The sequence below is a fragment of the Leucoraja erinacea genome, chromosome 23 (assembly GCF_028641065.1).
Source record: "Leucoraja erinacea ecotype New England chromosome 23, Leri_hhj_1, whole genome shotgun sequence".
Classification (NCBI taxonomy): domain Eukaryota; kingdom Metazoa; phylum Chordata; class Chondrichthyes; order Rajiformes; family Rajidae; genus Leucoraja; species Leucoraja erinaceus.
The window spans coordinates 720,274-747,263 of record NC_073399.1 but is presented as its reverse complement, the minus strand read 5'-3'; the positions used below and the strand labels follow the sequence as shown (position 1 = coordinate 747,263).

Genomic DNA, 26,990 nt, shown 5'->3' with positions numbered 1-26,990 from the left:
TACATAAAGTGGTGGAGTAACTCAGCAGGTCATGCAGCATCTATGGATAGTGATGTTTCAGGTCAAGACTCAGAAGAAGGTCCTCGACCTGAAATGTCACCTATCCAAAGATCTGACCTGCCCTGCTGAGTTACTCCAGCACATTATGGGTTATAAAGCAGATAGCTGGACAGTCAAATCACTTCACCTAAACACTACCTCCTCAGGAAAATCAATCCTTCTTTCACAAATGGCTATCAGAATGAATCTGTCGCAGGTCTACTTTGCCATTTTGAATGTAGTCACAAATAAATTATACGTTGTGTATCTGATGCCAGCTGTAATGTTCATACTGCATTTATCACAATTGTCACTAGTTCCTCATTGGAGCACAATGTAGGTTTGCTCAAAATGTACAGAAGGTAATGTATTCTTGGTAATTCTTCCTTGGAATTGGTCTGATGTTCTATCAGGTCTTGCGATTCATTGCAGTATTCGCCTGATATTCCGGGAGACGCTGAACATTTTGCCTTCATGGTGATGGAAAGAAGAAATGTAAGATAAGGTCAAAACAAGATGGAGTACACTGATGGTGTGGCAGAGAATTGCAAGCAAATAAACAGTTGTTGGGTTTAAATAACTCACAACATCCTGCCTCTGCTCAGCTTCGGTGACCCGCGATAGAATCTGAACTCCCACACTGAGTACGTGCATTTTGCATGGGCTTCCTCTGATAGCCTGGGTTGCCTCCGTGTGGTCTGGTTTCATCTCACACCCCAATGACGTGCTGGAAGATTCATTCTCTCCAGTATCGGTGACTAGACTAGATGGCTGTGCAAGTCAGTGGATATGTTTAAGGCAGATATTGACACATTCCTGATTAATGCAGGTGTCAGGGGTTATGGGGATAAGGCAGGAGAATGGGGTTGAGAGGGAAAGATAGATCGGGCATGATAGAATGGTGGAGCACACATGATGGGCTGAATAGCCTAATTCTGCTCCTGGAACATGAACTTAGTGAGAGGAAAATCAATCAAGGTTTGATGGGCATGTGGGACTAGTGTAGACGGGGCACCTTGGTCAGCATGGACAAGCTGGGCTGAAGAGCCCGTTTCCATGCTGTATGACTATGTAAGAGAGAATAGATTGCAGGAAAATAAGTTGGGGAGAGGAGGAAATGCCCTGAAAATATCCACTAACTGGGACCAAATGTCCTCTTATGTTGCAAGGCAAATATAAAATGTTTTTACCTGAACCCATCATTTATATCTTTGCCGTATATTCAACTCGCATCCATTCAATAATTTCTGCAGATAGAGCTATAGAATCTACTCCTATAGAAAAGCAGTTCATGTATTTGTAATATCTCAGTGCAATAACAAGGCACATATCACATTATAACACTGTGTAGGTTAATTTCATCAATGTGCATTATTTCACACATTTAACGATTGATCAATGCAAAATGCTACTGGATTCATCCAGCAATAATTCCTCACTCTTGTGCTCCAGGTTTTCAAGCATGCTTTTTTTTGTGACAAGCTGCAGAGCGAGCATAACTCTGTAAAATCCTTACAAAGTTTGGAACAGTTAGTACACTTTACAATAGAAAGCACATTTATAAGGGAATAGTACTGCATCAGCCAGCTTTTGAGTTAGTTATCCGAGTATAACATTGAACAACACCTAATATAAGGTAGCATTTGATAGCACGCATGAATATAGAACATAAGACACATTTGTAGCATCTCACAAAGTTGAAATGCAGAAGCTTCAACAATTGTTAGGTGAATATTCCAAAGGCCATATGCAAGATAAAAGAATATTTTCTATATACTTTAATAACACACTAAAACATTGTCCATCAAAGACATGTTAGCGACTGTGCATGAATGAAGCATACACTGCTTGAGGTACTGTTTCATGAAAGAAAGAACAACTTTCACTGGATGTGATACATCTTGGGCATTTAAATGGATGGAGCAGCTCTGTAAGCATGCCATTGATAGTCATTTTATTTGCATTAACCAGGTAAACTAATACGTGCTCTACATCAGATGACAGCTTCTTCACTCACTCTCATAACAGCCATTAGTAATACATGACTCATCTTTTGTGCATTACACTCCGTTTATTAAACAGGGATTTTGCTTATTTTAGAACCATTGGGATTAGTTGCTTCCTTGCTGCAGTCTAGATGCTGCATATCTTTGCATAATGTGAATTTATCCCCTCTCCGCCTCTCTTTTTGCATTAACATGGAGTAAGAGATCTTGAACAATACCCAAAAGGAATGTAGAGGATGATAGGAGGTTGGACGTAATGGTTTGGGGAGGGGGCATATATTTAGGCTAAGTGTTATGGGATCAAATACATGAAACAAAGCGTGTTACATGTGGCTGTACAATTACAGATTAAGCAAATTACCCATTTATTATCTGTGACGAGAACACCCAGTGAGTATTTACTGTGGGCCGATAATTATTAGTAACATATCGAATATTACCAAGACACATCTCTTAGTTAAAAAGCATCTGTGTATAATGCTTGCTCATGGTGCATTAATATTGGGGTTTGAATCAAAATTCCTCAATAATCTTTAAAGGGGATGTGCTTGTAATATTTTGGCAGCATTGGTCACAATTTGTGCTTAAATCCTTTCAATACTTACAGTTCAGTGGTCGGAGCGCGGACTTGGTGGGCCGAAGGGCCTGTTTCCACTCTGTATCTCTAAAGTCTAAAGATTACACGAGTTCTGTGGCAGATGAATCAATGCGAGGTCATTTTCCAAGTAAAACAATAATATTGTAATGAAGGAAAACTAAGAAGTGTTGGCGTGCAAAGGGATTTGTGTGTAGGTTGGCCATTCACTGATGGCTAGTGCAAACCCATTTAATGAAGTTCAAAGGACAAAATGGAATGCTGATCTTTCTTGCAGTCAGATCTCGTCAGGAACTACGATCCATTTTGAAGCTTGCACCCCAGAGCTATGATCAACAAAGTGGGATTCAGCAGAGTGATGAAACAAAGAACTGTAGTTGCTGCTTTATGCCAAAGTTAGACACACAGTGGTGGCGAAACTCAATAGGTCAGGCGGTTTAAATCCTGACCCAAAACATCCTTTTTCTCCAAAGATGTTGCCCGACCCACTGTGTTTCTCCAGCACTTTGAGTCTATCTTCAGAATAATACTGGAGATTAAAGAAATATAAATAGAGAACAGATTGTCTAAATATGACGTATCCTCTTTTGTTTAGAAGGGTGAGGGTAATCGAATTGAGGTGTCGATAAAAGATTAAGTGGAGCAGGTCCAATTTCCTGCGGTGAGCAATTGAGAATCATTGCATTTAGGTCTGGGCATTCAGGAGTATTTTGCACGCAGTGGGGAGTGGAAATGGACAATTTTCTTTATCGAGGTGTAATGGATGATGAATGGATTCAATCATGGCTAAGATTCACCGATTTCCTTTAAGAGCCTCAAAAGAAATGAATCTGGAGCAGATGATTGAAGTTATGTTTTACACCAGGCAATGTCATTGATTAGTGAACAAGCTCAGAGAATGAATGGCCTTCTACAGTACCTTGGTCACTGGCTGCTGGTCCCATTAATAAATCACGTTGCTGTTTATGAATGGAATTCAGTTTTACACAATTGTTATTGGCTTGGAATGATCTACCACTGAAATATTTATAGACCCAGATGAACTCCTGCAGCGATTCCTGCAGACATGCTGTTTCCAAAGCCTTTGACTCCTACATGATGGAACAGGTGAATCCACAGCATTCTTTGAGCAAGGTCAGGCCAGTCTTTGCCATGAATGGTTTGGATGTCTGTTGTGCTCTAGATGTCGTCTTCCTTTCCTTTGCAGACTCTGTGAGAAGAAAACAAGATTTTTCGTTAGACACAAGGAACTGCAGATGCTGGAATTCTGAACAGAAAATACAAAGTGCTGGAGAAACTCAGCACGTCCCCCCAGCTTTGGTGAACTAAACATGTTTGAATTTGGATCTAATGGTTCCAGCTTTTTGTTTGACCAAATGGACCAGGGCAAGGGAAATTATATTTAAAAAGTATATAGATAAGAAAGATGTGATATTTATTTAAAGGTAATCACTGCTGTCATATAGTAATAGGGATGTTGGGTGGCACAGTGGCACAACTGGTAGAGCGGCCTCCTGCCTCACAGCGCCAATGACCCGTTAACAATGCTGACCTCGAGTGCTGTTGTGTGGTGTTTGCATGTTCTTCCTGTGACCCCGAGGGTTTCTTTCGGGTGCTCCGGTTTCCTCCCACGTCCAGAAGATGTACGGGATGTAGGTTCATTGTCCTCTGTAAATTAGCTGTAGTGTGTAGGGAGTGGATGTTAAAGTGGGATACCATAGAACCAGTATGAATAGGTGATCGATGGTAAACATGGACTCGGTGAGCCCAAGATTCTGTTTCCATGCTGTATCTTTTAAATTATTAATTTAATCAACCCTGTCCAGATGATTCCCACAAACACCAATGAGATAATGACAATAACATCTTTCGGGGATTTATTTTATTAAAGGACAAGCTTTGTCCAGGGCAAAGGGGATTAAAATAAAAACTGGGTGTAACTCAGCAGGTCAAGCAGCATCTGTAGAGGCAAAGGAATAACTGGCCTTTCATGCTGGTTGCAGGGGTAAGATGGGATAATACCCCTGGTCTTCCTTAACACAGCATCAATGATCTTCTACATCAACCTGACAGTAGTTGGGGCTCCAGCTAAACTTCTCATCCAAAGGACTGCACCAGTTGGGCGCCATTTCTCACTCATCTACTTGTCAACCAAAGGTTTTGACGGAGTAGTTTCCGTGTTATGCAGCGTCACCTGCTGCACAGGAGGAGCAACTGGTCGTCCCACCCCACACAGTCCACCCAACATCACAGGAGTAATGCATCATGCAACAGGAAAACATTATATAGCTGGAAAGGGTGCAGGAAAGATTCATGATGTTGCCAGGAATCAAGGGCCTGCGCTCCAGGGAGAGGTTGACCAGGCTAGGACTTTATTCCTTGGAGGGCTGGAGGATGAGGAATGATCTTATAGAAGTGGATAAGATCATGTGATGAATAAATAAGGGTAAACTCACGGAATCACAGATCTGAGTTTGAATCTGAATCTGAATCTGAATCTGAATCTGAGTCAGTACCTGTTTATGCATTCTGGTCTCTGCAACAACCCATCTAAGGAACACTGAGCAGTCTTGTGAAGAACACTAAAATTCCATCCCAATAGGAGGAAGCTGCTAATCCCAAAAGTTCAAAACAAAGTGAGAAGAGAAAGGTGGCACAGTGGCACAGCTGGTAGAGCTGGCACAGCTGGCCTCACCACACCAGAGACCAGGTTCAACCCTGACCTCAGGTGCTCTCTATGTAATGTTTTAATGTTCTCCCTGTGACTGCGTGGGTTTTCCCCGGGAGCTCCGGTTTCCTCCTCTCTATCACAAAACCGCACAGCTTTGTGGGTTAATTGGCCTCTGTGAATTTGCCCCTAGGGAGTGGAGTTTCCTTGCTGTATCTCTAAACTAAAGAACTGGAAGCATTAAAAAGACAGCATGCTGTTAAGGGTGTACCTGTAGAAAGTAGATGAGCCAGAATTTCTTTATTCAGACGATGGTGAATCTGTGGAACTCATTGCCACAGCCAGCTGTGGAGACCGCCATTGGGTATTTTAACGGGGAAGATTGACAGATTCTTAATTAGTAAGGGTGTCAGCAGAGTAGGCGATGGGCTGAATGGCCTAATTCTGCTACTATAACTTATGAATTTATGAACATTGGGGTCCAATATTATTTCACAACCCAAGAGTTTGACACAGTGAGGATACAGTCCACACTGGTCAAATAGTGGACAAATGGTCAAAACCTGTCATTAGGATGGCACGGTGGGAGCGTTGCTGCCTTAGAGCGCCAGCTACCAGGGTTCGATCCTGACTATGGCTTCTGTCTGTACAGAGTTTGTATGTTCTCCCCGTGATTGCGTGGGTTTTCCCCCTATGCTCCAGTTTCCTACCACACTCCAAAGACGTACAGGTTTGTAGGTTAGTTGGCGTTGATTGTAAATTGCCCCTAGTATGTAGGACAGTGCTAGTGTACAGGGATCGCTGGTCAGCATGGACTCGCTGCAGTGTAGGGCCTGTTTCCGCACTGTATCTCTAAACAATATTGGACTTGGCAGTATCCTGGACTCACACACACAATTCCACCAAAGCAGAGACAATCGAAAGACAACTGAACGAGTGCTAGAAATTAAACGTTACCAGGATTTTCTGTCACGTGATAATCTAGTTGATTTAACAGCAATAGCAAAAGTAGGAGAGTATTCATCTATTGCAGGAACAAACCCTCACGTGGACTGACTTATCTAACTAATAGATTTAATGCATTAGTCAGTCTGAGCCCTGGGCTAAATGATTCCACAAATCATAATTTTAATTATCCAAACACATTGGCAGCGTTCTGTGCAGCATGGAACCTTATGTTATCTGATTCATTGCTTTGAATTAATTTTGATAAAGTTCGTGTTAATCCTGGCTAAATTGGAGCAGCCATGAGATTAAAATTGAGTAAACGCTGATGTACGGCTAGGCCAATTTGGTCAAGTTAAATGTGCTTTTGCAGAACTGAGACATAGAAACATAGAAAATAGGTGCAGGAGTAGGCCATTCGGCCCTTCGAGCCAAGCTGCTGAATGATGCCAGTTTGTCTGTGGCCCAGACAAGTCAGCAGAGAATGAATGCAACATCTGCAGAAGTCTTACAATGAGGTGTAAAATGTATGGAACTGAAAGGTTCAATGCAAACCAGATGTACATAGTGTAAATAATGTTGCAAAGCCTTATTTGGATAGCTGTTGATTGGTTGAAATGTTAAGCTTTGTCTGGGTTGCCTGAATCTCAGGGCACATGTTGTATTATTCATCTGTGTTAAATTCTTTCTGGAAGCTCCTTTCGAATACAAAGTATTGGTTACTGTGTTATTGGATTGGGGAACTGTCCATCATGTACTGTGTTAATCGATATGTGATATTGGACTGGATAGAGACCACCCCCATTTGGTTCGGCCCCTCAAGGTTTGGGAACCTGTAAAAGGCAGCTCCCACGAGGTCCGATGTTGATCTTCTGGAAGAACGCTTGGGACTGTGTGACCTTTTGGAATGTCTCTGCTTGCACGAGGCTGGAAGGGCTTGGCCAAGCAGGTACAAGGATCGAACCCGCGGTGGTTAGGTATTGTATAGGGGAACTGTTACTGTGTTATCCAAAATAAAGTTTAGTTGTTCAAGTGCTTGATTCAGTATAGAGTGGGTCCGTGCTTCCTGCTCGCTCCCGAAGACCAGGAACTGGAAGGAGGAGAGAGTCGGCAAACACCAGTGGACGCTGGACAAAGGGCCGGTAGAACCAGGGTAGTCTAACCTTCCACAGCTTCAAGGTCGGCAGCAGGAGGTGACCCCCCCCCCCCCTTCCCCCCTCGGGGCACGTAGAGGAGAGAAGGACGGCTCACTGGTGAACAACATGAGGTGATGGCTGCAACCGGCCTTCATGACAGCCTAGACTGGCACCTTGTTGATGCGACTTTTACATATGGATCACCTGGTCACACTAGTTGTATGTTGCACTATTGTCTCATCCACTCTCTGCATCAAGGGTTCACAACCCAACCCAGGGGGTAAATGTGTTGATTCTGGATTTGTACATATTTGTTCTCATTGACCGACTGTGTTTGGTTCTGGTATACGGTATCTGTTCATCATTAGTTGTTATGTGCTATTAAAGTTGCCAGGGGTAAACGGGACAAACAAGTTTGGGGACCCCTGCTCTACACACCAGGGGCAATTTACAGAGGCTCTTTAACCTACAAACCTGCACGTCTTTGGGATGTGGGAGGAAAATGGAGCACCCGAAGAATGTGAAATCTCCACACAAGACAGGATCGACCTAAGGTCAGGATCGAAGTTAATCCCAAAGTTGAAAAATATCCCTAATGTGGGCTGATTTAACTAATACATTTAATGCATGACATTAGTGTATTAATCAGCCTGATCATTGGTCTTAATTATTCCACCAATCTTAATTCTAATCATCCAAAGACATTGACTGCATTCTGTGCAGAGTTTAACCTAATGTTATCTGATTCATTGATTGGCATCAATCTTGATAAAGCTTGCACAGTGGGAATGCTTACAAACTCAACAATGAGCAAAGCCATCTGCAAACTAACTGTCTTTTACATTCAATCCTTGCATACTTGCCAAGTACACACCTACCTTTTCTGGACCCATTCAAAATGCAAGGTGCAGGGGTAACTCAGTGGGTCAGGCAGATCTGTGGAGGGAATGAATGTTTTGGGTCGGGACTCTTCTTCAGACTCCAATCATCTATCCATCCCTTCACCAAAGCAGCTGCAGCACTCTGTGTCCTTTCACTTTACTTTAGAGATACATCTCCGAAACAGGCCCTTCGGCCCATCGAGCCAGTGCTGACCAGCGATCCCTGTACACTAACCCCATCCGACACACTAGGGACAATTTACAAATTTACTGAAGCCAATTAACCTACAAACCTGCATGTCTTTTGAGTGTGGGAGGAAACCAGAGCACCCGGAGAAAACCCACGCAGTCACAGGGAGAACGTTCAAATTCAATAGACAACATGCGTAGGAGTAGGCCATCCGGCCCTTCGAGCCAGCACCACATTTCAATGTGATCGTGGCTGATCATCCACAATCAGTACCCCGTTCCTGCCTTCTCCCCATATCCCCCGACCACTATCTTTAAGAGCTCTATCTAACTCTCTCTTGAAAGCATCCAGAGAATTGGCTTCCACTGCCTTCTGAAGCAGAGAATTCAGCAGATTCACAACCCTCTGTGTGAAAAAGTTTTCACTTTTGAAGGCCAAAGCATTCAAATGCCCTAACTATTTCTGAATGCCCGTCCACATTCAAAAATGTCTAATGTAAAAAACAACAAGTAAACAACAAAATGGTTATTAAAACTTACATAAAAACAAATGTAAAACATGGAAGCAAATGTGAACCATATTGTAGTCGGGATTCTCCACTGCAGTATTTCCCGATAGTTATGCTGACGAATTGCCACAAATTCATGCTTTTATAGAAGCAAATTCCCTTTGCCCATTCAATATTTCCATTAAGTAAAGAGTAAAGCTTGTCTCCCCATAATCAATCTCCTTTCTTCCCCATTGGGTAAATATTTTATACCATCTGATTTATTTCCTCCCACTGAGCAAGTTGTCGTAATCATCCCATTTGCTACTTCTGTTACCTGTTTCATGCCAATATCTCAGACGCAAAGAACCACAGATGCTGGTCTACAAAAAAAAGTCAAAGTGCTGGAGTAACTCAACAGGTCAGAATCCTCAATGGAGAACATGGATGGGTGACGTTTCAGGCTGGGACCCTTCTTTCAAATGTCTTATATGATTTCTTTATCTCCTTTGGCCTTGGTTCCCTTCACCCCACCATTTGTTTAGATGTTTAGAGATACAGCATGGAAACAGGTCCCTCTGCCCACCAAGTCTGCACCGATCAACAATCACCCTTAAACTCGTTCTATCCTACACACTAGGAACCAATTACAGAATCCAATTAACCTGCAAACCTGAATGTCTCTAGAGTGTGGGAGGAAACTGGAGAGAATCCACACAGTCCAGGGAGAATGTACAAACTCCGTACAGGCAGCAACCATAGCCAGGATCAAACCCAGGTCTCTGGTCCTGTAAGACAGCAGCTCTACCACTGCACCACTGTGCCAAGATGTTTATGCCATTTCAGACCTATTCTCTGGAAATCTTCACGAGCGCCGCCTTACATCTTTGAAAACAAACTCAAAACCTGACCGAACAATTCCTGTATGGGACCAATTGGTAAAGTATTTCTAAAATTCAATCCACATGTGCACAAAGTTACACCTAAGTCTTGTCAATCACATTAAGTAATTGGGACCAGCAGGAGGTGGGGGGTGTTGAACAAAGGACAACGGGGACCTGGCGTGGGGGGGACCACCATGATGGGGAGGGTGAGGGGGAAACTGGCACGGGGGGGGGGGGGGGAATTAATTTTGTAAGTGCCCTTCATGGGCGACTATTTGCATACCTTGGCAAGGAATGCAAGCAAAGACTTGTCTTTCATATATTTACATTCATATCATTCATTCAATATATCCTGGAAACAAAGGCAGCAGGAACAGGTGGGAAGCAGCTCTGCATCCGGGAATACAGCACAGATACTTAACAGTGTATACAGATATAAACCTCAACCTATTTGACATCGGTCAACGAAAATGAGTCCAACTTCAAAACATTTAATTGCTGAAGCATTTCAGTTTGTAACATGATTCCCATAAATACCATAAAAGAGAATTAGAAAATTAAGTGCAGGACAGTGAGAGTATTAATATATTTTAAAAAGCAAGGTAAATTACCAAGAACCCCAATAATAGAACTATAATTTTGATTACTATTGCATCCAAAATGTGGCCATATCCATCTAAATCCCTTGGGTAGAGGCACTATGATGAGTTGATCTGCATTCTTAAATAGAGATCAATATAAAGATCCAAGACATTTGAATAATATGCTTAATATCTTCGATACAACTAGTATTTATACCGATAACTGGTTGAATATAGGTGTTTGATAGCACTGGGCCTGTATTTGTTGGAGTTTAGAAGTACGAGGGGGAATCGCATTGAAACTTACTAAATAGTGAATGGCCTGGGTAGAGTGGATGTGGAGAGGATGGTCCCAATGATCGGAGAGTCTGGGACCAAAGGTTGAGTAGATTGGATGGGTCGAATGACCTCATTCTGCTCCTATAACTTATGAACTTATGAATATATGCAACTACCATCCCCCATTCCTCCAATTTCTTGAATTCTCCTTCATAACTCAGAGTTGATATCTTCAGTTATTTTTTTCCTCAGCAATGTGAAATGCATTTCGTTGTCTCTGTACTGTACACTGACAATGACAATTAAAATTGAATCTGAATCTGAATCTGTATAGAGGAGAGAGGCTGAAATAAAGGGCAACCGGACACCTACTTGTTTTTTTAGAGCTGGCCGTCGATAGTTTTATCTGCAAGAAATCAGCCATTTCTTTGTCTTCTTCACGTTCTCTGTGATAAAAGCAATTCAGTTGGAAATCGGTTAGACTAAACCGACATAGAAATGAATTCCACACATCTGAAATCAGTGACAATCCAAACCACACACAACTGATGAATACATAACTCCAGCTTTCACCGTACCTCAATCGTTCAAATTCAACATCATCCACCAGGAAATCTCTCGTCTCCACTAGTTTATGAATCTGCTGCAACAATTCCTCTTCCTTCTGCTTATCGTCATTTGATTTGTCCTTATCTACATTTTTAAACAGGGATGAAGGTTTGTTTCAGTCACTTGGTTGTAATTGTACTGAAATATCACTGATGATTGTGAGCTTTCCAATCAATAGTCACATGTTCACTTTTTGATTCATAGTCTGTCTGCAGTTGGTTTGGTTAAGAGATACAATGCGTAAACAGGCCCTTTGGCCCACCGAGTCCGCGCTGACTGGCGATCCCGTCCACGAGCACTATCCTACACATTAGGGCAAATGTACAATTTTTATATTGAAGCCAATTAACCTACAAACCTGTACATCTGTGGAGTGTGGGAGGAAACCGGTGCACCAGAGGAAAACCCACGTGGTCACGGGGAGAATGTATAATCTCCGTACAGTCAGCACCTGTAGTCAGGATCCAACGCGGGTCTCTGGCGCTGAAAGGCAGCAACTCTACCGCTGCACCACTGTGATGTGCGATGGCAATGAAGGCTACAACTTATGAGTGGCCATAGATTAACAAAGGGGAAAAAATACCGTAATGACTCAGCTGGTAGCACTCACTCTGACTTGCATTTATGCCCCTCTTGATAGATTTGACTTGACCATTTTGCAGAACTCTTGCACTCGGTCCACCAAGGCCTGCTGAATCTCCCGGTTGCTAACTATCTTAACTCCCCTTATTGCTATACCAACCTTTCTGTCTTGGGCCTCCTCCATGGGCCTTGTGCAGCCACACGCAAACTGGAGGGTCAGCACACCCACCCCACCCTCTCCCCATGTGTCCCCTTCACCTATATCACTCCCTCTGGGTTTACATTTCACTCCTCTTCTCTCTTTATCTGACATCCTTTTATCTCCTTTTCATTTCAAGCTCCACCTTTCTCTCAATCAACCCCCTCCCCCCATCACCTGTATCCACCTATCACTTGCCAGGCTTTAGCCCACCCCCACCACTTTTCTAGCGTTTGCCCCCCCCTACTACAATCAGTCTGACGAAGGATTCCAACCCAAAATATCGAGTGCTCTCTGTGTGGAGTTTGCACGTTGTCCCTGTGACTGCGTGGGTTTCCTCCAGCACTCCAGTTTCCTCCCACATCCCAAAGACATGCAGGTTGGTAGGGTAATTGGCCTCTATAAGTTGCCCCCGTTGTGTGGGAGTGGGTGTGAATGTGGGACAACATCGAACTAGCGTGAACGAGTGATCGATGGTCGGCATGGACTTGATGGACCGAAGGACCAGTTCCCATGCTGCATCATTTAATCTTCAATCAATCAATCCTACAATTAGTGTGCAGGAAATCTGTTCCAGGAGGATTAATTGTTGATTCAGTCGGTTCAAAATGCAGAAAAAGACTTCTATTCCCAGGCGGAGTGTAAAACATGAAATAAAGATGCAAAAGGAAGAAATCATTTTTGTTTCTTCCAACATAAGGGCCTGAAGGGTTTTTTTTGGATAAAGGAGCGTTGTGATTGTAGCTTCTAAATGCTACATACAAGATATAGACTCCTTATGTTCTCAAGCAGAATTGGTTTTCTTGTCATTTATATTTGGCCAGCAGACTTAGTTCTACACTGATAGTTGTAAACGATGATTTACATCAATTACTGAATCATAATTCAGAGATGGCCCTGAGCAAACTGGCTTCATTCACTGACTGACGGACCGTGTATCGTATCGGCGGTAACATTGCCGCTGTCAGTAAAATTAAAATAACATTCTAGTCTATACGGCAACACCTCTCTTGTTTGTTCAACCACCAAGTATTAAGTAAATCATGATAAACGCAATCATTAAACCTAGATATTAAACACCAAGTTGCACATTTTCCACTTTGCAAAAAATAGCTCAGGTTTTGAAATCATATCTTTAGTTTATCACAGGCAGTTCACAATTCTGTGAAACTCACTGGGTTAATAAAAATCGGATGACAAATTAAAATAAGTTGATAAATTATCAAACTGAAAAATCTAATCTGTACAAGTTACCCATCGGCAACGAGCAGGTTCCAGTTTTACAGATTTCTGTAAATAGACTTTGTCTGTGAGTCAGGAAAATACACATACATCACGTGATCAACCATTCCCGCACAGTGTTGCAAAGATTTCCATCAAACGTACAAATGATTGATGAGAAAGAATGATTACTAACATCAGGGCCACGTAAAGAAGGTGGTGGTGAGCACCTGGAACGTGCAGGTGTGGAGTAAGATACAACCATAGCAGTTAAGATGTTTGTAGATGGGCATGTGGATATGGAGGGATATGGATAATGCATAAGCAGATACGAGTCGGGTTTGGCATCATGTTTGGCTCGGACATTGTGGGCCGTTGTGCTGTATTGTTCTATGTTTTATGGCGGAGGAAAGGAAGTTAGTTCTGCTGTTCGTAGAAACACGTCAGACTATTAAGTTTATTAACATTTTAGGAGCCCGTTCGTACGAAGGGGAGTCCATAAGCCAGGTTACATAACCCAGCGAACATCTGTAATGGAAACATCAGTGATTAGTATAAAGTCCAATCACTGTACTAATGATAATACTGAGAATGATTCAAATACCCACCTGGTATTGATACCAGTTTCTGCAGCTCTTTCTTGAGTCGTGTAATTTCTTTACACAGTTGTATGTCGTCCATCCTAGGAACAAATATTAAAATAATAATGAGATGAGCAATAAAAATGCAATAGGGACAATATCTTCCCAATAACAATATGTTAAAACATTGATAACATCTCTGGAGCAGGTTTTCATCTGGATCTTTCTGCACTTTGCTCCATTCATCTTTGCCTCGATCCTGACTAGTCTCCCAGTTCCTGCCGCTGAAAAACATTCCCACAGCATGATGCTGCCATCTCCATGTTTCACCGTAGGTATAGTATTGGCCAGGTGATGAGCAGTGCGGGTTTCCTCCAGATGTGACGCTTGGCATTCAGGCCAAAGAGTTCAATCTTGGTTTCATCAGACCGGAGAATCTTGTTTCTCATGCCTTTTAGCAAACTTGTGCCTTTTACTGAAGAGTGGCTTTCATCTAGCCACTCTACCATAAAGGCCTGATTAGTGGAGTGCTGCAGATATAGTTGTCCTTCTCCCATCTCCACAGAGGAACTCTGGAGCTCTGTCAGAGTGACCATCAGGTTCTTGGTCGCCTCCCTGACCTGCCCTTCTCCCAAGATTGCCCCAATAAACTAAGCTTATCTGCCTGCATGTGATCCAGTCCCTCCATTCCCTGCATAATCCATGTACCTCATAAATACCACGTTACATTACATATTAGTTTGGCTCATATTAAGGATGACCATGCTTTGTAAATTAATGTAATACTTTATATTTCATTTTAACATTCCAAAATAATAACTTTTCTTCATGGTATTTACATATTTTCATTACATTACGAGCTTGGGTTTGATGTAATTTTTTACAATAACTTCAAGAAATATCAGTACTGATCTTTTTTCCAGAAGCGGGTTTTAAAGGTTGGATGTGTATCGGACAAGTGTATGTTTATTTCTCATCACTGCTTGCTTATACATGTACATGGTTCAACGGATTCAGAAAATTAATTAGTTTTATCAAAAGACAGCAGCTTTAGCCAGGATGGAAGCCAGGTCTCTGTAAGGCCGCAACTCTACCGCTGTGCCACCGTGCCGTCATTATTCACAACGGAGCAGTCCACAGCATATCTTCAGTGACATCTCTCTGACTTGTTCATTCTTACCCTCTGTTTCCATTATGAAACTATTCAATCAGCCCATGCCAGTTTTCTCCCAAAGCCACTTTAATTTAGTTTAGTTTAGAGATACTGCACAGAAATAGGCCCTTCGGCCCAACGAGTCCGCTTCAACCCCACACACGACGCATATTAGGGACAATTATACCAAGCCAATTAACCTACAAACCACTATGTCTTTGGTGTGGGGGAGGAAACTGGAGATCCCGGAGAAATCCCACGTAGGTCATGGGGAGAACATGCAAACTCCGTACAGACAGCACCCTTAGTCAGGATCGAACCCGTCCCTGACGCTGTAAGGCGGCAACTCTAATGCTGCACCACCGTGCCACCCCTTGCGTTGAATCTGCCTCCACCACCAGTGCGTTAAGGCACTCACCGCCCTCTGCATGTAACACTTGCCCCATACATCTCATTTAAAGTTTGACCCTCTCACCTCAAAGCTCCGCCCTCTAGTTTTTGTCATTTCCACTCAGGGAAGAAAGGTTCTGATTGTCTACCCTATCTATGGATCTAATCATTTGATATCCTTCTGGCAATCTCCCCTCAGCCTCCAACAAATTTTACATCAAAATGGTGATATCTTGCAAGAAAGATACTTAATGGAAATTCCTATCATTTTTCACATGTGCCTATTGAAATATTACATTATGAAATCACATTCTGGATAATGTGTTGGATGTTGCTTTTCCAATAATTCTCATTAATTGTTTAATAAATCTCATTGATAATTTAATAATGGTAATTAATTATTTATAATTGAATAGGTGTTAATTGTCTATTCCGTCATCTTTCAACATGAAAACCATCTCATTTTTGTTAACAACAGTTTTCAAACACAGACAAAGAAACCAACAATTAAAATGTATCTAGAACAGGGTGTGTGTGAGCTGGTGAATATGTTTACAGCTCAAGAAGAATTAATCTTTTTAGCAGTGCAGCAAACTACAGAGAATTCTGAAACTGAACTTAATTGGATTGAAATTGAACCAAACACACTGCAGAAATATGAAGCAGAATATTTGTTCAGAAAATATAAAGTACTTGTGGGATTTTTATTGTGTTTGCACAAATTCTTGTGTAGGAAGGAACTGCAGATCCAGGTTTAAATCGAAGATGTACACAAAATGCTGGAGTAACTCAGCGGGACAGGCAGCGTCTCTGGAGAGAAGGAACGGGTGATGGTTGGGGTCAAGACACTTCTTCAGGCTGATCAAATTGTGGGGAGACAGGGGCTTCTTTATTAAGAAAGGGATTATTTATTGGATCCAATGAAAATAAATGTTCACTGGGTTTGCTTGGCAGCAACAGACAATGAGGAAGGGTAGTGTGGAGAATCTAGAAACTAAATAGCTTTGGTTTTGATCAAAGTTGATCAAACCTTTATCAAAGTTGCAAGGTTGAAGCTTGAGACACAGAACTGCAGATGCTGGTTTACAAAAAAAGGCACAAAGCTTTGTTTAGTATGAAGATAGAGCAGAGAAACAGGCCCTTCGGCCCCATTTGTCTGTGCTGACATTTCAGGTCAGGATCCTTCCTCAGACTGGTTGTGGTGAGGGGCGGGGACAAACCTAGATGTTGAAGACTGAAGATCAAAAGATTGAAGAAGCGTTCCAACCACAAACTGTCACCTATCTATGTTCTCCAGAGATGCTGCCTGACCCGCTGAGGGACAGTTGCCATGAAGCTGTGATCAGTAAGTCCACCACCTCTTTTGTCTCCCTCTTGATCACATCTGAGACATCAAAACTCAATCTGGAACATTGAGCTGCCAGTCATGTCCCTCTCACAACCACACATTGTTCATCCGTGGGTCAGCCTGGTGTCAATTGGCCGTGTGGCCATTTCTCTGATCCTATGAATGCACTGCGGAAATTGTCAGAACACAATTTGCTGTAACATTATTGAGCTTGGCCTGTCCTCCACAATAGTGCTGCAGTGAGTTATACTGTGCAAAGAAAGCCCACCTGTCCTTCATATTGTGGTATCCATGAATGCCCTTGAATTGAACATGTGACAAAGCAACACACCACATCTGGAAAAGGAGTATTGTAACCACAACAATCATTGTCCAATCCTGCATTCAAAAGCCCCAATGCACCACCAGGGGTTTTTTTTAATCCAAAGATATCTGCAAAATGTATACCAAGATACAGAGGTTATACAGAGATACATGCAATATTCACCTCGCTGTAGAAATGTTTTGCTGTGGCCATTCTCATAGAGTCGTATAGTGTGGAAACAGACCCTCCTTGCTCACACTGACCGACATGCCTCATCTGCACTAGTCCCACCTGCCTGCGTTTGACCCATATCCCTCTAAACCCGTCCTATCCATGTACCTAAGTGTTTCTTAAACGTTGCAATGGTACGCATCTCCTCCACCTGCTCATTCCATACACCCACCACCCTTTGTGTAAAAAACTACCAGCACTAGCCACATTTTCCCATCTCCACCCCTTTTTCCACAGATACCATTCCCTCCGTAACTCCCTGGTTAACTCGTCCCTTCCCACTCAAACCACCACCCCCTCCCCAGGTACTTTCCCCTGCAACCGCAGTAGATGCAACACCTGTGCCTATACCTCCTCCCTCGAATCAACAGGGATCTCGACTGTCCTTTCAGGTGAGGCAGAGGTTCACTTGCACCTCCTCCAACCTCATCTACTGTATCCGTTGTTCAAAATGTGGACTCTTATACATCGGCGAGACCAAACATAGACTGGGCGATCATTTGATGGATCACCTTTGTTCAGCCCGCCTGAACCAACCTGATGTCCCGGTTACTGGACAGGGGAATTAACCTTCCCATTCCCACACTGACCTTTCTGTCCGAGGTGTCCACCATTGTCAGAGTGTGGCCAACACTAATTGGGGGAACAGTCTCTCGTATTTCAATTGGGCAGCTTACCCCATCCCACACATCAGGGACAATTTACAATTTTTATCAAATCCAATTAACCTACAAACCTGGAAATCTCAGAGAAAACCCACGTGTTCACGGGGAGAACATGCAAACTCCGTACAGACAGCACCCGTAGTCGGGATCGAACCCGCGTATTTGGCTAAAAAGATTAAATGAAGGAATTCTATTTTACTCACATGTATCGGAGTTCGGATTCTCTTCGAACCAGTATATCTCTTATCCTTTCAATTTTAAATAGCTCACCCTCAATATCATCCACTGTAGTGGTGGAATCTGCCATTGATATAATATCTGTCTCTGGAACACAAAATATATAACAAAGGAATCATAAGTTTATGTCACAGGATCAGAATTAGGCCATTCGGCCCATCGAATCTATTCCGCCACTCAATTATGGCTGATCCATCTTTCCCCCTCGACCTCTTCTCCTGCCTACTCCCCAAAACCCTTGTAATAGAGTCATAGAGTGATACAGTGTGGAAACAGGCCCTTCAGCCCAACTTGATCACACCGGCCAATATGTCCCAGCTACACTAGTCCCACCTGCCAACATTTGGTCCGCATCCCTACAAACCTGTCATATCTATGTATCTGCCTAACTGTTTCTTAAATGTTGGGATAGTCCCTGCCTCAACTACCTCCTCAGGCAGCTTGTTCCATACACCCACCACCCTTTGTGAAACTAATCGTGTATCTTGCAGTTATAACAAGTTGCTGGTGATATTCAGGCAGCTCAGCTGACAACTGCGGAGAGAGAGGTAGAAATAACATTTTAGATCAAGGGAATGTTAAATACCTTCCGTTATAGAGAAGGTGAAGAGATGGAGAGAATGGTACAACAATTGTTAAACTTGGCATCATGTTAGGCATGGACTTTGTGAGCTGTATCTAAACTAAACTAATTGAAAATCAAATGTATTTTGAGGGATAACAGATGAACTTGTTGAACATTATTACCTAGCTGCGAGTGTCAATTTGAACCTAGCGTGTGGTAATCTAAAGACATAAGTAAAATACATCCCATGGGCAAGTCAAAAGCAAACGTGACTGATACCCAGCCTGATGGTATCAAAGCATCAAACCCTGGCAGCAACTGTCCCTGAATTATCATCAGGAGATGCAAGGATCACACAGAATTCTAAATCAATTACCTCTGTTACCCATTATTAAACATCATATACAAATATGACTGAATGATTTAATAATTTATTGACACACCAGTGAAATGAAGTTTTTTAAATATATGATAGATGCATTTAAGAAACTTTTGGATAGGCAAGGAATGGAGGGAGGGTGCATCACGGCTTGGTTTGGGAACAGCTCCATCCAATACCACAAGAAATTGCATTGAATTGTGGGCACAGCCCACACCATCACTCAACCAACCTCCCTTCTATTGACTCCATTTATACCTCACGCTGCCTCGGCAAGGCCAGCAGCATCATCAAGGACAAGTTGCACCCTGGGCGCTCCCTGTTTTCCCCTCTCCCATCAGGCAAAAGGTATAAAAGTGTGAAAACGCACACCTCCAGATTCAGGGACAGTTTCTTCCCAGCTGTTATCAGGCAACTGAAACATCCCACCACAACCAGAGAGCAGTGCTGAACTACTATCTACCTCATTGGTGACCCTTGGACTATCCTTGATCGGACTTTGCTGGCTTTACCTTGCACTAAACATTATTCCCTTATCACATATCTACACTGTAAATGGATCGATTGTAATCATGTTTTGTCTTTCTGCTGATTGGTTAGCTTGCAACAAAAGCTTTTCACTGTACCTCAGTACACGGGACAGTAAACTAAACTGATATGGATTATGCACAGATAATTAAGAGATGGTCTTGATATCATGCTTGGCACAGACATTGTTGGCCGAAGGGCCAGCTCTTGTGCTGAAATGTTCAATGTTCTATAATGGGAAAGAAATAGTATCATATAGTACCACTAGCATCTGGACTGCAATACTAGTCTTAATAATAATACTAGCATCTGTTTGTCTAAGTAAATGTCAGCAACTTGTCCAGTCTTTTTCATCCAAAGTGATCATCAGATTCTTGCTCTTAAGATCTGGGTTCATCTTAAAATCAGTTTAATGTTATGGGTTTTTGTAAATTAAAGTCACTTTAGTCACAGTGAAATACCTACAAAAAATGTATTTCTTACATACAGCCCCATACAGTAAGTATTCCTACACCCGAAGCACATCACCGATAAGTAAGTGTACAGTAATATTCTACTGAGCCCGTGTACAAAGGGCTCCATGTGTTGGCACCATTTTCATGTTCAGACCACGCTCTACATTGTATGAATGGTGCCCGATCCAGGCAAACGTTGATCTGCTGCGGGCCTCCAGCTCCCGCCTTCCTTGGACGACAGGCCCCTCTCCGGCCCGTCCACCTTTGGTCCCCAGGGGCACCTCCCGCAGCCCACCTTGAGGAGGGGGAAGGCCAGATCCCGTTCCTCACTCCTACCGACCTTGTTCTTGGCCCGTTGTGTCCATCGTCAACAGTTCCATCCTCCTGGTTTCCGTTCTTCAGGAGACGGGCAGGGCCGGCTCAGCAGACTCCCCCATGTAGGCTGTGGTCCGCTGGGTCTGGTGTTCAGCCGTGGGGGACAAGCATGGGCCGGCTCAGCAGTTCTCTCCCCGCACGTCACAGTCTGCCTGGTCCTCTAACTGGTGGCCAGCTCAGCCATGATCTTATTCAATGATGAGGCAGAGATGAGTGGACTAAAGGACAGGAGCAGAATTAGGCCATTCGGCCCATCAAGTCTACTGCGCCATTCAATCCTGGCTGATCTATCTCTCCCTCCTAACCCCATTCTATCACCTTCTCCCCATAATTTCCGACACCCGTACTAATCAAGAAATGACCGACTGCTGTCATTTCCTTTGGTCTTTTTAGAAAGTACACTGAATATTTTACATCAAATAATCAGCTTGGTACATTTTCCTGCTCCATATCATTCACAGAACACGAGGGTCACTTTCTTTGCAGGCAGATAATATGCTGTCTCAATTCAGCTCGAGTTGTTGACATGAATCTGGCACTGGTTTCCCACTGAGTCAGTAACTCCCTCGGGTGCTACAACAGAGAAGGTATACTCTGCTGGTATGGAGGATGATTCATGTGCAGAGCAAATAAAGATCATGTACCCAGTTGTGATACTGTACAAATAATTACATTTAAATTACTTTTAAATGAATCAGTTCAGCTCATCCACTTGCTTTCATCTTCCTCAAACACTGCATATTAATTTGATAACCAATTTCACAGCTAACTCATATGAACCTGGGGATGGTATGCTCTTTATAAATATCATATATAATGATACCAAGTAGAAATAGACACCACAGAAACATTTACAGTTCTTCAAAAGAAGTAACTGAAATATCACATTTACATCAGTATTCAGACCCTTTACTCAGTACTTTGTTGAGCCACCTTTGGCAGCGATTACAGCCTCAAGTCTTCTTGGGTATCATGCTACAAGCTTGGCACACCTGTATTTGGGTAATTTCTCCCATTCTTCTCTGCAGATCCTCTCAAGCTCTGTCAGGTTGGATGGGGAGCGTCGATGCACAGCTATTTTCAGGTCCCTCCAGAGATGTTCGATCGGGTTCAAGTCCGGGCTCTGGCTGGGCCACTCAAGGACATTCATAGACTTGTCACAAAACCACTACTGCGTTATCTTGGCTGTGTCTGGGGTCGTTGTTCTGTTGGAAGGTGAACTTCCACCCCAGTCGGAGGTCCTGAATGCACTGGTTTTCATCAAGGGACTGTACTTTGCTCCATTCATCATTCCCACGATCCTGATTGGTCTCCCAATTCCTGCCGCTGAAAAACATCCCCACAGCCACCACCATGCTTCACCTTAGGTATGGTATTGACCAGGTGATAAGCGCTGCCTGGTTTCCTCCAGATGTGACGCTTGGCATTCAGGCCAAAGAGTTCAATCTTGGTTTCATCAGACCAGAGAATCTTGTTTCTCATGGTCCGAGTCCTTTAGGTGCCTTTTGGCAAACTCCAAGTGGGCTGTCATGTGCCTTTTACTGAGGAGGGGCTTCCATCTGGCCACTCTACCATAAAGGCCTGATTGGTGGAGTGCCACAGATATAGTTGTCCTTCCGGAAGGTTCTTCCATCTCCACAGAGGAACACTGGAGCTGTCAGATTGACGATCGGGTTCTTGGTCACCTCCCTGACCAAGGCCATTCTCCCCGATTGCTCAGTTTGGCCGGGCGGCCAGCTCCATGAAGATTCCTGGTGGTTCCAAAGTTGTTCCATTTAAGAATGATGGAGGCCATTGTGATCTTTGGGACCTGCAATGCTGCAGAAAATGTTTTATACCCTTCCCCAGATCTGTCTCTCGACACAATCCCGTCTCAGAGGTCTACAGACAATTCCTTCATCTTCATGGCTTGCTTTTTGCTCTGACATGCACTGTCAACTGTGGGACCTTATATAGACAGGTGTGTGCCTTTCCAAATCATGTCCAATCAATTTAATTTACCACTGGTGGACTCCAATCAAGTTATAGAAACATCTCAAGGATAATCAATGGAAACAGGATAAACAATTACTATGACACCCTTTGAGTGTCACAGCAAAGGGTCTGAATACTTATGTAAATGTGATATTTCAGTTATTTATTGTTGATTACTTTGCAAACATTTCTAAACACCTATTTTCGCTTCTTCATTCTGGGGTATTGTGTGTAGATTGATAATCAAAAAAAAAAAACTTTAATCCATTTTAAAATAAAGCTGTAACGTAACAAAATGTGTAAAAAGTGAAGGAGTCTGAATACTTTCTGAATGCACTGTATTGCCTTACATGGATAGAAAAGGTTTAGAGGTATATAGGCCGAACACGGGCAGGTGGGGTCTCGACCCATTCCTTCTCTTCGGTATAAACAGCATCTGCAGTTCATTTCCACACGTTGTGTCTAATACAGTGCGTTCACTACAACATTATTTTGACGGTATCATCTAGATTTGAGATAGTACTGCAGTGCAGGAGACACATACATATATCATGTACCATGACTGTAACAATCCAGCTCTCCTCAGATTAGTTAGGACTGGACCAGCCATTGAGTAAAGCTTTCTATTTGCTTCACCTTTACCAAATTCATCAGTGAGTGGGATTGTGGAATTAGGACTGATGTTCATCATTTCTGCTGACCAATAGATACAATCACATAACATCTTGTAAAATTCCTTTGAAAGCCAATCTAGATTTTAAGTGACCTGTCTGAAGAAGGATTCCGACCCAAATCGTCACCTATTCCTTTTCTTCAGAGATACTGCCCGACACACGAGTTACCCTAGCATTCTGCATCCATCTTCGGTTTAAACCAACATCTGCAGTCCCTTCCGACACATAGATTTCAATCCAATTTCACTACAAAAACATTTGGTTCAGCACTAGGTATAATAAATCTTATGAATTTAGAAAGAAGAGGAGGAATGTTTTGAGTCAGAGGGTGGTGAATCTGTGGAATTCATTGCCACAGACACATGTAGAGGCCAAATTAATGGATATTTTCAAAGCGGAGATTGACTGATTCTTGATTAGTATCTGTGTCAGCGGTTATGGGGAGAAGGCAGGAGAATGGGGCTGGGAAGAAAAATTAGATCAGCCCTGGTTCGAGTAGACTGATGGGCCAAATGGCTTAATTCTGCTCCTATAACACGAAATCTCCCATTGCATGGCATAACTCCCAGGTCAGAAGCAGATGCAAAAGAGAGGGATCCTTGCTCCAAGAACCTAATTCTCATTCTATACATCGTACAACACTATCCAAAATTGCTATCACTAGAAAAACATTGTTACTGGCAAACATTATCATTCAGTAAAAAAAATGAGTTGTATTTATTCTTTGAAATCTAGCAGCTGATTTGGATTGAGTTGGGCAACAGTGATTTATTTTCTCCAGTTAGCAGGTTTTGCAAATGCCTCTTTTTTCGTCCACTAACCACGCTGCAAGATCGAGGAGTCTCCGCCGACGTGAGGGCATCGGACATGTTGCCATCATCCGCTCTCTCCCTCGGACGTGCAAACATTTCAACTCACTCCGTTCCGAGAACGAAGCTCAGGCTTCCACAGAATGGTGACACCAAACTTTGGCTTTGGAAGTGGCTTTGATGCAGGTGCGACCATTCCGAATATTTCATCTACCTGTCCGGTGGCATTTATGAATTTACTTGTACGAATCAAACGAGGCAGTCCAAAAAAAAACAAAAATATCCTTCAGCAACAAATAACATCCTTCAATAAACAGGACAAAGGCAATGCCTTACAGGTGATCTGATGTTAACTTTGTCATGAAACCAAACGAAGCTATCTAACCCCTAGTATCACTGACGTGCTTAAGAAATGAACATTGATTTTTCACTGGTCTTTGCACCGTTCCCACTTCTGCAAGAAGATTGCATATTTAAACTCCAGTACCATGCTCGGATAATTGAATATTTTATGTTTACCTTTTTCAACGTCTGCCTTCCATGTAGTTGATTCAAGAGACCCGTAATGTTTTGCGCATGATTTTTCATTTTCCATGATTCCTAAATTCAGTAATAATAATAAAAACACACACACACATACACATATAGTTTCTCCACCGCAAGCCAACAATCCTTTCCCCACGCTTCAGGGATTCTTGTTTTGTTTTGGTCAGTAATCTACCAGGACTCGAGTCATGCAATGCAGTGGCATTGGTTTAGTCCGTTGTTTCAAGGCGTGCAATAATCAGATACATCAGCAAAGAGGGAGGAGGCATCACTTCACACGGATGTGTTGCCTTCCCGGGTTCAGTTCTGAAATTGCCCGCAGAGGTGAGTTTCATGGACCTCTGGTGGATTCCGCAGGAACTGCCGCTATTGGGGAGGATCTTTGGGTTTCTTGGCAACGATTGCCTCCCCTTTGTTTAAAATATCTTACAGCATTTTATTTTACGTTAGTGAGTCAATTGAAAGCAGGTTGGGAAAAAAAAAGGAACTGCAGATGCTAGTTGCTGAAGAGAAAAATATTAGTTAAAACAAATGTAGGTCCCTTGCTGTCAGAAACAGGTGAATTGATCATGGTGAACAAGGACATGGCAGACCAATTGAATAACTACTTTGGTTCTGTCTTCACTAAGGAAGACATAAATAATCTGCCGGAAATAGTAGGGGACAGGGGGCCAAATGAGATGGTGGAATCCAGGTTAGCCGGGAAGTGGTGTTAGGTAAATTGAATGGATTAAAGGCCGATAAATCCCCAGGGCCAGACAGGCTGTATCCCAGAGTACTTAAGGAAGTAGCCCCAGAAAAAGTGGATGCATTTGTGATAATTTTTCAAAACTCTTTAGATTCTGGAGTAGTTCCTGAGGATTGGAGGGTAGCAAACGTAACCCCACTTTTTAAAAAGGGAGGGAGAGAGAAAACGGGGAATTACAGACCAGTTAGTCTAACATCGGTAGTGGGGAAACTGCTAGAATCAGTTATTAAAGATGGGATAACAGCACATTTGGAAAGTGGTGAAATCATTGGACAAAGTCAGCATGGATTTATGAAAGGTAAATCATGTCTGACGAATCTTATAGAATTTGTCGAGGATGTAACTAGTAGAGTGGATAAGGGAGAACCAGTGGATGTGTTATATCTGGACTTTCAGAAGGCTTTCGACAAGGTCCCACATAAGAGATTATTATACAAACTTAAAGCACACGGTATTGGGGGTTCAGTATTGATGTGGATAGAGAACTGGCTGGGAGACAGGAAGCAAAGAGTAGGAGTAAACGGGTCCTTTTCACAATGGCAGGCAGTGACTAGTGGGGTACCGCAAGGCTCAGTGCTGGGACCCCAGCTATTTACGATATATATTAATGATTTGGACGAGGGAATTGAATGCAACATCTCCAAGTTTGCGGATGACACAAAGCTGGGGGGCAGTGTTAGCTGTGTGGAGGATGCTAGGAGGCTGCAAGGTGACTTGGATAGTCTGGGTGAGTGGGCAAATGCATGGCAGATGCAGTACAATGTGGATAAATGTGAGGTTATCCACTTTGGTGGCAAAAACAGAAAGTAGACTATTATCTGAATGGTGGCCGATTAGGAAAGGGGGAGATGCAGCGAGACCTGGGTGTCATGGTACACCAGTCATTAAAAGTAGGCATGCAGGTGCAGCAGGCAGTGAAGAAGGTGAATGGTATGTTAGCATTCATAGCAAAAGGATTTGAGTATAGGAGCAGGGAGGTTCTACTGCAGTTGTACAGGGTCTTCATGAGACCACACCTGGAGCATTGCGTACAGTTTTGGTCTCCTAATCTGAGGAAAGACATTCTTGCCATAGAGGGAGTACAGAGAAGGTTCACCAGACTGATTCCTGGGATGACAGGACTTTCATATGAAGAAAGACTGGATAGACTCGGTTTGTACTCGCTAGAATTTAGAAGATTGAGGGGGGATCTTATAGAAACTTACAAAATTCTTAAGGAGTTGGACAGGCTAGATGCAGGAAGATTGTTCCCGATGTTGGGGAAGTCCAGAACAAGGGGTCACAGTTTAAGGATAAGGGGGAAATGTTTTAGGACCGAGATGAGGAAAACATTTTTCACACAGAGAGTGGTGAATCTCTGGAATTCTCTGCCACAGAAGGTAGTTGAGGCCAGTTCATTGGCTATATTTAAGAGGGAGTTGGATGTGGCCCTTGTGGCTAAAGGGATCAGGGGGTATGGAGAGAAGGCAGGTACAGGATACTGAGTTGGATGATCAGCCATGATCATATTGAATGGCGGTGCAGGCTCGAAGGGCCGAATGGCCTACTCCTGCACCTATTTTCTATGTTTCTATGTTTACATAAAAAGGCACAAAGTGCTGGAGTAACTCTGGGTCAGGCAGCATCCATGATGAAGGCGTCTCAACTTGAAACGCTGCCTATTCCATCTCTCCAGAGATAAGGCATGTTCCGCTGAGTTACTCCAGCATTTTGTGTCTATTTCTGG

The 26,990-nt window shown here is 42.9% G+C and overlaps 1 protein-coding gene across 2 annotated transcripts; it reads right to left on the bottom strand.

Moving 5' to 3' along the window:
* On the bottom strand, window positions 1-24,878 carry zgc:171844 (uncharacterized protein LOC100151763 homolog). 2 transcript variants are annotated; one of them, XM_055653629.1, is made up of 7 exons: window positions 24,490-24,878; window positions 18,178-18,298; window positions 13,911-13,984; window positions 11,270-11,384; window positions 11,064-11,137; window positions 4,193-4,319; window positions 1-3,850 (listed from the first exon to the last, which is right to left on the bottom strand). In XM_055653629.1, exons 1-7 carry the CDS (start codon window positions 24,563-24,565, stop codon window positions 3,820-3,822), a joined length of 618 nt encoding a protein of 205 aa, XP_055509604.1. In that variant the 5' UTR covers window positions 24,566-24,878; the 3' UTR covers window positions 1-3,819. The 2 variants fall into 2 exon arrangements, with proteins under 2 accessions (XP_055509604.1, XP_055509605.1); XM_055653630.1 differs by lacking the exon at window positions 4,193-4,319 and having other exon boundaries at window positions 24,490-24,844.
* Window positions 24,879-26,990: the final 2,112 nt, after the last annotated feature.